The sequence below is a fragment of the Dipodomys ordii genome, unplaced genomic scaffold (genome assembly GCF_000151885.1).
Source record: "Dipodomys ordii isolate 6190 unplaced genomic scaffold, Dord_2.0 Scaffold40, whole genome shotgun sequence".
Classification (NCBI taxonomy): domain Eukaryota; kingdom Metazoa; phylum Chordata; class Mammalia; order Rodentia; family Heteromyidae; genus Dipodomys; species Dipodomys ordii.
Window position 1 is genome coordinate 15,492,211 of NW_012267256.1, and position 13,008 is coordinate 15,505,218.

The 13,008-nt window shown below is 44.4% G+C and overlaps 1 protein-coding gene across 1 annotated transcript in view; it reads right to left on the bottom strand.

Annotated features, from left to right (window-relative positions):
- Window positions 1-5,403, bottom strand: part of LOC105987224 (spermatogenesis-associated protein 31A6-like) — a 23,896-nt gene extending 18,493 nt beyond the window's left edge. The window contains exons 1-3 of the mRNA XM_013018418.1: window positions 5,212-5,403; window positions 3,621-3,745; window positions 58-2,571 (exon numbers count right to left, since the gene is read on the bottom strand). Of these exons, the coding sequence (XP_012873872.1) occupies window positions 58-2,571; window positions 3,621-3,745; window positions 5,212-5,403 (2,831 nt within the window). The remainder of the gene's footprint in view (window positions 1-57; window positions 2,572-3,620; window positions 3,746-5,211) is intronic.
- Window positions 5,404-13,008: the final 7,605 nt, after the last annotated feature.

The window sequence follows — 13,008 nt, forward strand, 5'->3', positions numbered from 1 at the left end:
GATGTGCTGCTTCCAGAAAGGTTCTCTGAGCTAGTTAGAGAACTCTGAGAAGCAAACATGTCATCAGCAATCAGCATCTTGGGGGCACCACTTAGCAGGAATGGGTCAGCATTGCAGTCCTTTAGGATATCATCAAAAGGGGTGCTTTCGCTTGTACTGGTTGACCCTGCGTGTTCTTTAAGGCATGAATCAAGTGGGTCATTGGAAACTGAAATTCTGGAGGGGAATGGTGTTTCAGTGGTCCTCAGTAGTTCTTGGATGGACACACTGTGGCAGACGTTTTCTTTCTCTTGTGTTGCAGACATGCCCATTTCTGGGCTATTTGTTGTTTCTAAACTGCTTTCTTCTGATCCTGGCACAATGTTATGGTGCCACTTTCTTCCTAGTAAGATACAAGATGGAGTCTCAGAAAGCAGTCTACCTTTCTCTCCACTAGGAGAGACCTCCAAGGGACCACAGTTATTATACTGTGTTCCCCTCGGGGTTTCAGGTTGTGAAGGTGGTTGAGAAGGTTGTAAGGCATGGCCTTCAGTTTTTTCTCTTTCTTTGATCTTTTGTTCTTTGGGAAGGGCTGCTCCCTGGCATGCACCCTCCTTCACTGTGTGATAGGCCTTGAAGTTACTACAGGCCATGTAGGGTGAAGCTCCCTGTGAAGTTGGCACAGGGGGAGCCTTTTTCAGAGTAAGGATGTTCATCGGTTTGAGAATTTTTAGGCACAAGCCCCACTGGTGCTTTGCCCAAAGCTTCTTGATATGCACATCTAGCAGCTGTCGAGTGGCAGCATCAATGTGGGAAACCTCCTGGGAGGAGCTCTTGCAGGTTTCCCTGGTCTTTAAGGGTGGTTCTCCGCCAGTGTTCTTGTTAGAGTTGGAGTTATCACGGGCGGGCAAGGCATGATTTGTGTTGCCTCGGTAATGACTAACATGCATGGGGACCTTGTCCCTACTGATCTGCTCCCATTTAGTGATGAGATGGGCTATTGGGGTTTCTCCTAGATAGTTCTTATTTGAATGAGTTGGGGGAAAATATCCTGAATCACTACTTGGTTTCTTCATGTTGCTTTCTAATATTTTCTGTGTTTTGGCCTCTAGAAAATCCCCTGAGGAGCTTTCTGCATCCCTGTCTAGAGCTCTCACTACTCTGCTCATAGAGAATTGCAGATCTGCTCTAGAGTTCTTCCATCCTTGGGGTACTGGACACTCTGGGGTTGTTTTCTGAATATTCCGGTAACAATTCTCTACAGATGTAGAGTTTTGTAAAAATGCATGTTTGTGGTCTGTCTGATCTGTTCCTGTCAAATTCTTAGGTGACAGCTGGATCTTGTGATTTGTTTTACATAGCTGCTGTAGGATCCTCTCTTGGAGGTGATGTTCCAGCTTTTTCCTCATCTCAAGGCTAATAAAATCACTTAATTCATCGCTAAAGCCTGTCTGGTTCCAGGTGCCCTGATCTTGACTAAAGGTTTTGTGAGACTGTTTGACCACAGAGGGTAAAATTCTTTGACATTGTAGATGTTTCTTCTTGAGATGATGGTCTAATTGTTGAACAACAGGTGGGATAGTACAGGACCTCACTGGAGGTGAAGGACAGGATTGTATTGGTGTACAGAACGTGTCATGGGCATTGGTCTGGATCTCAGCCACTGGGGAAGGCTGAGGCCAGGATAAGGGTGGAGTGAAGGGTTGTGATTTGACCAAATGGTGCAGTAAGTGCTGTGGTAGAAAGTACGTTGGAGGTACTTTAGCTTGGACTTGTACCGGCATTAAGTGCAGGAAACTATTGAATAAAACAAAGGGTAAGTCTAGTGGATGACCAGACATTTGGACAGGAGCCACCAGGGACTCGCTGTGCAGGAAGGGAAGGCCCCAGAACAGTTGGCAGCATTTCTGCAAGACCATGGGGAAAAGCAGTTCCTGAGAATCAGGAAGCTGCTGTGGTTTTCCCTCGGTGTTCCAGAGGGGCTGAGGGATGGCAGTGTCTTGTGCACTGCCCAGTGACTTCATCATGTTCCCCTGAGAATCCAGAGGGTGTTCTTTCTCCTGACAAGCTGATTTCAGCTTTGCCCTCTTACTAAGCACTCTGTCTGACAAATCCAGGAGATCAGAGTTGAGGGCTGGGATAGGAGAAGGCACCCTAGAGCTGTTGGTTGGAGAGCTCTGTGGGGTGGTTTCTGGAGGGTCTTCCCTGATGTCACATGGGGGAAGACCCGAGTGTGAGTCGTGCCTGGGTGGAGTGCAGGCCACAGGTGGAGGAAAATGAGAACAGGGAAAAGACTCTTCTCCTAGAGCAATCGACGGCTCCGGAGGCTGAAACACACTCTGGGATGTGTGTGACTCAACAGAAACTGAGGAGCTCATGTGGACTGGTGACAAGGTAGAGGCCAGAGGCTGCAAGCCACTGGATGAAGGAGATGGGGAAGCCTTCAGGGACACAGTGCTGGAGAAAGTGTCCTCCTCAGAGTCTCTCGATGACGGGTGGGCTGTAGCAGATTCTGAGTTGAAAACTTCACCTAAGGCATCTCCTTTTAAGAAACGCTGAAAGCTTCCAGTGTCATCGAGTTTCCCTAGGGCGCTGTAGGAGACAGGAGACAAACTTCATTCCCCAACAAACAGTCCCAGTATGGGCAAGGGAATTTACCTGCTGTCCATAGCACCCACAGAACCACACCCTGACATTTATACAGCCCTTCCTTTTCTACATCCTGTGGCTTCAGCCACATCCCAGGCCAACCTGAAGTCTCCCTCAACCCCAAGACAATTCCATTCTCTGGGGTACTAATGCAGGCACAGGGACATGTGGAAACCTTACCTACTCAGAAGGGAAGCTAAGTCATGCATCTCCTCAAGCTCTTCCCGAATCTCTGTGCAAACTAGAAACAGAGACGGTGGTTAGGCAGATTAGGCAGGGCCTCTGGAACCTACAGGAGGCTGAAGGAAACATCTCTCTATTAAAGAACATGGAAGATCACATGGACTCCAGATCTGTATTCATGGCCGCAGGATGGCTACCAGGGCTAAGAGGGCATATAGAGGGGTAGTGCTGCTTTATTTACAAGGGACCACCTGCTCTGCAAACATCCACAACCTCCAGAACCTCTTGGGGACCCGAAAAATGACATCTCATTGCTAATACAGTTTTTAGGGAATTGAATGGGGCCACATGTGGGCTTGAAGTTCACAGCTCCTCATCAAGTCAGTGTTACCTCACAGCCTCTCAGCCCTGACCTGTGTGACACACATCCACATCATCAGTGTGACCTCACAGCTTCTTAGTCCCTCCCCCTGTGTGACACACCTCCACATCATCAGTGTGACCTCACAGCCATTTAGCCCCTCCCCCTGTGTGACACACATCCACATAATCAGTGTTAGCTCACAGCCTCTCAACCCCTCCCCCTGTGTGACACACATCCACATCATCAGTGTGACCTCACAGCCTCTCAGCCCCTCCCCCTGTGTGACACACATCCACATCATCAGTGTTACCTCACAGCCTCTCAGCCCCTCCCATTTGTTATGATGTATGTCGCAGCTTCATTCCACGCAGAGAACCTGAGAAGTGTCTCCAGTTCTGGTTTCTTTCCCAGGACTCTCCTGCAAAGGTTTTACACACTGAAATACTTGGTGGCCTGGCTCTTGCTGACAGAGACCGAGATCAAATCCCCTTGGGAGAAAGTGCGGAGCCTACCTTTCAGAGCAGCACGTTTCTTCTTGCACTTGATCTGGCCTCGTTTCTCCACAGGATACTGAGAGATGAGAAAAACGTGACTTAGACCTCTTTACTCTTTTCCTTTCCCTAGACAAGTTTAAGATATTTGGTGTTTCTGGATAAAATGATGTCTTCACCTATGTCCTTGCATTTCCTTTCTTCACAGTGTGGCTGCTAATTATTTCTGTTTTTCTTTCTTTTTGGGCGGCAGGGTCGGGTTCATGGGGCCTGAACTCTGGGCCTGGGTGCTCTTCAGCTCATGTCTAGTGCTCTACCACTTGAGCCACAGCACCACTTCTGGCTTTTTGCTTTTTGCTTATGTGGTGTAAGGAATCGAAGCCAGGGCCTCACCCATGCAAGGCAAGCACTCTATCACTGAGCCACCTTCCCAGCCCATTTCTGTTTTTCTTATATGAGATAGACAACAAAGATCACCTCGGTGCTTTTTCTGTTCTCAGGACCAAGACCCTGATTTCCAGGTGCCTCTCAGCTTCCAGATTGGCTTTTCCTTCCTGAGTCCAAAGGTGACCTTAGCCTCTGATGGGAGGTTGACATGGGCTTTGAACAGCCCTCTAATCAGCCTAACACTGGGGAGAGTGCAGTTTTCAGGCACCTGCTGTGACATAGGGCTGAGTGTTCAGGTCCTCAGCTCTCAAGACCTCAGTCCTTGGTTGCTGAGTTTCAGGGTTTGAATTAAGCCTGGTACTTTCTGCACTCCACACAGCTGTTCTGAGAGCTCAGCATACTACCTTATGCTACTGACATTGTGCCCTGTGCTGATAGTGCCTAGGAGAAGATGGCTCTCTTCTTTTCTGGAATTTCCCCTCTGGAACCCTTGCTACTTGTTTTGGAGAAGTGCAAACATCAGTAAACAAAAGAACCATTTAAAAAATTATCAGGTTGTTGCACACAGGAGTTGCTATTTCACAAAGTGGTATAACTGTTCATTCTTTCCGCAGTGTGTCCCTTCCCCCCCCTCCCCAGCCCTTTCTTTCTTACTGTGATAGATTATATATTGGATTCTTGTCTATATATCACCCTCTTCTCCGTTTACTACCCCCCTTTCCCTTTGACCCCTCCCCACCCTGTCAAGAACACTTTTCCGATTTTTCTATTTTACTGAACTTGGATATTTGGCTTTCTAATGAATTCCACTTTAAGATCTCCTTTGACTCTATCTACCATATCTCAGTCAATACATTTGTGTACACATGTGTAACATCCACCCTATTTGTTGAGTATATAAGCTAAATCTACCTTCCACATATCAAGGAGAACATGGATCCTTTGTCTCTCTGGGATTGACTTAATTCACTTAATTTTCCCAAGTCTTCTATTCCTTTATAGATGCTACAGTATCACTCTAACTGATAAGTAAAATTCTAATGTGTGTGTGTATCTATATCTATCTATCTATCTATCCATCCATCCATTTACCTACCTACCTACCTACCTACCTACCTACCTACCTATTTTTGGGTGGTCTGCCCTTAGGAATGTTACCTGAGTCAGTTTGTTCTTTCTCTCAGGTGTTGGTGAGGATGGATTTTCCTTGAAGCAGGGAAGTAGCAGTAGCAGGAGGTAGAGCCCCACGCCACCCACAATGGCAAGGATCATATCCATTGCAAAGGTGGCGAGTTCCGGGCTCAGCCATGGTATAGCAACGCTTTTCAGTGACAAGAGAAGATTCTCCATCATCTGAATCGCACTATTGCTCTTGAGCAACTGAGCTCTGAGCGTTTCTTTGGCAATATATAGTAAATGAAAGCCTACATCACAAAGGCCTGGTTTTCTACTAAGTCACAAAGGGAAGGAGTGATGTGTCACAAAGCCCTACCACTGCCACTAGCTCAGCAAGTCCTTCATTCTTGGGTCCTCTAGATTCCTACCTCCAAATTCACCTGCTCAACCTGTCAAAGCCATACTTCCATCCATTTCCTGTGCCTTTCCCTTGAACTCAGATATTACCTGTTTCTTTGGAAATCACTGCTTACAGTACTTATCGTTAACAGTTTTGAAAATTTAGACTTTACTCTGGAATTTGTGTTGTTCACTTTGCTTTGTAGTCTGCAGCTCCCAACTCTCCCATGTTACTGAAAATTCAGTTCCCTGAATTCAATGTCAATTCAATGTCAGTGAGATTAATGTCTTAGCATAAAGGAAATAAAGGCATATTAATTTACAGGCAAAATGATACCTACTTGAGCTATTGTCTGAGAAAGGAGATCAGTCCTTGTGGGTAGTGGAAGTAGGAGGCTTTTATGGACGCACCCAGGAGCATGGACATCCTGATGGATTTAAGTGCTGAGGCAGGAAGGTCCGGCCTAATGGTGTGCATGGGCCTGCTTATTTCCAAATGTGTTAACCAGCAGTCTCCAGAGATGTAGTCATTGTCCTAATGTTCCTTCAATACCTTGGAAAGCAAGATAAGGAGAGGAGTGTGGTGACCTTGACTCAAGGTATGAGAATCATCCCGAATTTCCTCTCCTAGGGCATGGCAAGTAGGTGTGTGGGTGGGGCAATAGGAGAGTGAGAAAGAAGAGAAAATGCTGCCTTTGAAAAACTCAAGTAACTGGAAGCACCCTGGTCAAGTCATGAACTAAATCCTCACATGTAAACTTATTCAGATGTCAGGTCCTTTTATATTTTCCTCACTCTCTATTTTACCCACCAATTTCTTTAAAAAGAGTTATTGTCGATGTCTAGATGCTTCCTGCTGAAATGGCATAATGACCTAGGATGACTTGGTATCTTATCTGTAATCCCAGCTAAGCAGGAGACAGAAGTAGAGGACTGGAGTCCAAAGCCGCTCTGAGGAAAACTATCACAGTGATAACTGAAAAAGATCTGAAAAATAACTAAAGAGCCATAAAAATAATGGGACCCTAACTCTGCCTAATGTGGTCCTGAGTTCAAATCATACTATTGCCAAAGAAAACAACCTAAATAAAAAACTAGCAGGGAACTAGGGCTCCATGTTCTTCCAGTTACTGCCAACCTCAACTTTCTCTTTTGTGTTTTTTTTCGTGTGTGCTGATCTTGGGATTGAACCCAGGGCAGAATCCTCTTCCTGAGCTTTTTGCTGAAGGCTAACAGTGTAACACTTGAGCCACAGCTCCACTTGTTTCTGCTTGCTTTATAACAGCTATCCTAGTGGATGTAAAGTGGTGAGACCCTGTGGTTTGGCCTTTTCCTAAATACTAGTGATGTTTCATGAGGCTGTATATCTGCTGTGGAAAAATTCCAGATGATGTCCTGTGCCATATTCAAATTAGGTTTATTTTTAATTCATTATTTTGTGCCAAATCTAGGGCTTGAAGTCAGGTTCTGGGTGCTGTCCTTTGTGTTTTTGTGCTCAAGGGTAGTGCTCTACACAGCTCCACTCTTGGCTCTTGGGGGCAGGGGATGGAGAGAGGTATCTGTGTGATAAATTGGAGATAAAAGTCTTACATGCTTTTCTGCCTAGGCTGGCTTCAATCTTTGATCCTAAGATCTCTGTTTTGAGTTGCTAGGATTACAGACATGAGCTAGTGGTATCCAGCAATTCATAGTTTTTTAGTCATTTAGTGTAGAAGTCTCATTCCCAGCTGGAATAGACATAGTAAAGTGCTAACCCTAGACAAGCTTTTGTTCTATGTAATTATTTCCTTAAAGCCACAGTAGTTCATTCTTTCCTACCCTCTCATTTTGAATGAATATGCACGTTTACTAAAGGGAGTGCTCAATATTTTGCACTGTGTGAAAATATCACTCAGCTCATAACTCACTTCCTTAGTCTGAAGCATATTGAACCGTTGAAGAGGAGGTATGGACTGGACCCAGTGTGTGAGCACAGTTGAGTCTAAGGGCTCCTGCCAGGCTCAACCTGGCAAATGTGCAGGGTTTATGTCTGGTCTGCACTTCCTCGCGGACACCAGCAGGGGCGCTCGCGGCACCAAGTGGCGATAGTGTCCCAAGGAGCATCTGGGTTGGAGGCTCAGCAGGCTCCAGGGCACAGAGCAGTGTGCTGGAGGGTTGCGGTGGGGTTTACAGGTTGAAGCTTATTTTGGGTGTGCTCTGCCTACTTGAAACACACAGGAGAAGAGAGCAGCAAGGAGGCGTTAGCACCAAGCGGAGGACTGGAGTGATGGCCAGTGGAGGACACTCAGACTTGGACATGGCCCTGCTGCCCTGTTCAGGATGCTCGTGATTCTTTCTATGCAGACCTGGAACCCAGGAGTGGCGGGATACATTCGTGAGTGCAGAAAGTCGTTTAAAACCTGTATCAGAAACTGAGAAAATGCCATTGTATTACTATAAACTTTTATGAAAACCGTGGCTGACCTGCTTCTGAAAATGAAGCTAGCACGAGGTGGTTTATAGTTGATTTTCCCTTCTAAGTCCGGAGGATGAAAGTACTTTTGACTCTGGGAGCCCAGGTGTCTTGCAGTCCCCAAGAAAGCTCTCGTTGTGGTAAGGTTAGCAGGAGCATGTTGAGAGAGGAGAGAATAGGATGGGATTGCTGGACAGGAAGGTCAAGCCAGTGTCGTCACTGGTGTTTTGGTGTGGATAAATCTTCCATGAACTTAGTTACAAAATGAAATCACTGGCCCTGGCCCAGGTGGCTTGGTCCTGCATTAGCATCATAGGTGTATGGAGTTGGCATTCCACCCAGTAAGCAGACCAGAGAGGTGCAGGCTGCCAGGTGGGCACAGCCTGCTCAGGCACAGAGAACAGACAGGTAAAGGGAAGCACCACCATCTAAGACTTTCTGTCTGAAATTCTTTTTAAAACTAAGATTAATGGTTTGACTTCAAAAATGTTTAATGTATTATCGAGGTGATATGTAGAGTGTTTACAGTTACACAAGTCAGGTAAAAAGTATTCCTGTTTGGTCAATGTCATCCCTTCTCTCTCTCTGTCCCAGTTTTTCCATCCCATCCCCACTCACAGTTCTATAGTTCATTTTCAACATAGTGTCCAGTGAGAATCTTGCAGCATTTGCTCATCCATTGCCCTCCATTTCTGTGTCCGGAGGCTTTCATAAAGGACAAAAGGCCGACCTAGATGAGAGCTCTTCTAAGTGTCTGTGCTGTGTGTTCTGATTTGCTGTGCTGCTGATTCTGGAGTTTTCTGTGTGGTAACATTCATTTCTCACTTGTGCACTAGCACCATGAAATCATAGCTAAACAGAGCAAGCAAATTAACAGGGATGTATCCTTACAATTAAAAAAGTTCGAGAAAGATTCATTCAAACAGTATCTCCATCAAGGGATCTTTCTTTCTGGGGGAATTTCAATAAAGTCACTTGTGTCCTTTCCTCTACAGGAAAGAGGGAAGCCTGGTGTATGAAAACACCTGGTTATGAAAACAATGACTATAGTAATATTCTTTGATGATGCCCCAACATAATCAATGACTCCTACTTTGTGCAAGTTAATGGAGTGTTGTACTTACAAGCAGAGTCTCTGTGTTAGGAATTCTGGTTCTAGAGCTGCATGCCAGCTTGTGGGGTCTCCAGAAACTTACATTCCCTCTTCAGTAGTAAATACATTCCTTTTGTGTGTCTCTTTCCTCTTCTTTACACATGTAGATGTGGTAAGATTTGGAAATGTGTTGTGCCTAGCAAGTATGAAGCCCTGAGCTCAAAAGCTTGTATTCAAAAAAGAAAACAATGCAGTACCCTACCATATAGAATTCTGATGAAGATTAAACTAGTATGTATAAATAACACCTGGATTATACTAATTTCTCAATGTAATTTGTCTGAAATAATTGCTGAAATAATGACTGAAAGTATAAAATAGAAAAATTACCATGGTCCTTGACCTTGGACACACAGCTGAACATCTCTGGGAAATGCATTGCTATTGGTATTGCTATTGTCTGGATATTACTGTTAGTAAGGCACTACTGTTATAAAATAGAAATATGAGCCAGAAGCCTGGTATGAAATCAGAAGCTCTTTTTGCTGGGCACTAGTGACTCATACCTCTAATCCTAGTCACTCTGGGGGCTGAAATCATGTTTGGAAGCCAGCCAAGGCAGGAAAGTCCTTGTGACTCTTATCTCCATTTAACTAGCAAAAAATGCCCAAAGTGTAGGAATGGCTTGAATAGTAGAGCACCAGACTTGAGTGGAAAAACATGAGCATGAGGCTTTGAGTTCAAGCCCCCAAAGAAACAAAAATCAAACAAAATAAAAACATCTTCCTAGAGTATATTTACATGGCTCAACTTTATACAAAGTTATATCTCTATAAATAATTTCTCAGATTTTTAGCTATTAAGGTCACTGGTTATTAGCAATTTAAACTCCCCCGCCTTTAAAAAATAGTGTAAAAGCATAACTTCTTCAATATCACTTACTTTCTATTAGTTGGAATGATCATGCTGAATTTGTCAGATCAATGTGGCCTGAACAACTGTGATTCTTATTCCTCGACTGTTGATTTGTTAAACCATGCTAGTCTCCGTGTGGAGCACACAGCTGTACTGGGGTGGGAGTCACATGTGCATAGACAGTGATGTAAGGCAGCACTGTTGGAATCTGAAGGTCTCCTGGCAGCTCCATGCCTTGAGTTTTCTCCTGTCCTCATTTCTTCCCCAGACTTTTCTCTAGCTTGTTGAACCCTTTTTATGTCTGTCTCTTCCCCTGGGAATGTGCCTTCCTGAAATGCTTGATATCTTCCTTTGTGTTCTCCTGTGCAGTTTTGGCTCTTTGCAGCCTCTGTGAAGGTCAGAAGTGGCTGCTCAGGCATCTGTGAGGGAGAGGGAGCAACACTTTGAAGAACCTGCAGCTGCCACATATCCTGGCTAGTATCTCCTGTCCCCCAAGATGTGCTATGCTTCCACCCCAGATGTCTGAGGGTACTTCTCACCTGAGGAAGATTCTTGCATAGCTCACTGCCTGGCCCTGGTAAGGAGGGGGTGTTTCACAAACCAGATCCCAGGTCCTCTGTTCATGAGATCTCTACCTGATGTTCTAGTTCACAGCACTCCAAAGAGAAACTAAGACCCATACCACATGCCTGCCATTAGTAGTCACGTTCTTTTAGTATTTTTTAAAATGCCCTGCAAGGAGAAAATATTTGCAAAACACATCCAAAGTACTTACTGATAATAATCTTTGTCCACACTAAAATATTAGTAAATAGCAATAGTTGTTTGAGATCCACATAGTTCATTGTTTAGACCGGAATTTCAATGGAATTGTGAAGCAACAGTAAAGGAAATGGCTTTCCAGATTCTATAGAATGGAAATAATTCTCCAGATTAAAGAAATTGAATAATATATTGTTCTGTGGCCATTTAAACCATTTCACCTTTGAATATGAGAATTTCATAGAAACCTACAGAATTTGGAAAGTTTGTGTTTAGCATAACATGACTTCTGTTTTGAAACTGTGAGGTCACTGTCATTGATGTGGAATCGGGCTGTGTGGTACTGTCCCAGAACCTCTTGCAGACAGGAGACGTCCTAAGAAAACTGCAGGTTAAGTCTGCCCCTGCTGACATCATTGAGTGACCCAGTACCTCCCTAGAAGTCCATCCATTGCACAGATAGAGCCCTGTGCTTCTGATGTGAATCCATACATTTCCTCCCTCTGTACACAGCCTTCTCCCTTGACTGCACATATACCTGCCCAGTGTATCTTCAATATTCTGGCTTGGTAGAGCCCAAAGCAGATTGCATTTTGCAAATCACAATTTCAGGAGTGGAAGTATATGTGTACATGGGGAAGAGGCTGTACATTTGCAACATACCCTAGGTGTTTTATATTGCTTTTGAAATTACCTACCAGGGTTATCTGATTAATGACAGGGTCTGATAATCCTACCCAGGGGACCTGGGAGGCCTAGGCAAGTGCTGCCACAGGACTCAGGGCTTTGGGGCAGTGGGCTCTCAAAGTCTCCTTCAAGTCTGTGTTTAAAAGCAGAAACTGGTGCTTTGCCTATTCTCTGAATTTTATTCCACAAAATTGTCCAATGTTGACAGACTATGCAGAAGTTATGGGTCCTGTCCGAAGGTGCGGTGTGGTGGGTTGTTGAATGTAGCTGGGATGGGAATGTGTCCTGATGTGAATGCTGTGGGAGCCTGCCTGGCTGCAGAGGGAAGCCTTGTTCCTAGACTCTGCTGTCCTGACTGGTGCTGTCACTCCTCTACCTCCAATCTGGCCTGGCAAATGAGGACTGCACAGCTCTCCTTTTAGGGTTATATCAGCATTTTAAAGCTGAATATTTATGGTGTTCAGAGTGATATATATGGCAGATAACAGTGAGTTTTAGAAAGTTGTACTGAGGGTCTTAGATCAGTGGTCAGTGTAATTCAGGAAATACTCATCAAATACTAACTGTGGGTCAAGCAGTGTAATGAAAACTGAGGAAATAAATTTAAATCTGGTTCCTTATGAAAATGACCTGCTTTATTTAAGCTGCATTGGCAGTGATTTGAGAGTCACCTCACTTGATTGCAACCTGTTTTTTTTGCCGAAGGCAGAGCTTCTCTTTTCCTTTAGAATTATTATGCTTCTCAGAAATGTGTCCTGAGTACATTTAAACCTCAGAGGGAGTGAGTGAATTGGGAAACTGGCATTTTTTTCATAAGGACACACTTTGCACTATGTTTTATGGAGCGAAGTAAATTGCTCAATCCTAGTTGTAGCAATCTCTAGTTTCATGTGTGATTACAAGCTTATGATTTCTACCTAGCTTGTTTCTCCACTAAGGTGATGGTTCTCAAATTGGTTTTGACAGTTCACTTGTTAAAAGGAAATAACTATAAATTGTTCTTGCCTTTTGAAACTATTCAGGAATTGTCCATTGAAAAAGAAATTTTATTTATCAATAAAGCTCATCATCAGTTTTTCATATTGACATTTTTCTGATGAAGCAAGAGAAAGAAAACTAAAACAGGTCTTTTTTGTGTGTGTTCTGGTACTGCAACTTGAACTCAGGGCCTGGCTACTGTCACTTACCCCTTAGTTTTTCTACTCAAGGCTATTACTTTAGCACTTGAGTCACACATACACTTGTAGGTTTCTGGTGGTTGATTGGAGATAAAAGCCTCAGGAACTTTCCTTCCTAGGCTGGGTTTGAACTGGGCTCTTCAGTCTTCAGCTTCCTGAGTAGTCAGAGTTACAGATATGAGCAGAGCGACCCAATTTTTAATCAACTTTTGAAGAGAATGTCAGAGGCTCCCGAGCCTGCAGTGGTGTGCATATCAGCCAGCTAGAGGCAGTGCTGTATGTAATTAGCAGTGTTCCTGTCAGGCCTTATGGAAAGTGTCCCCTTGTGAACCCTTCCATTTCCCTAAGTGATT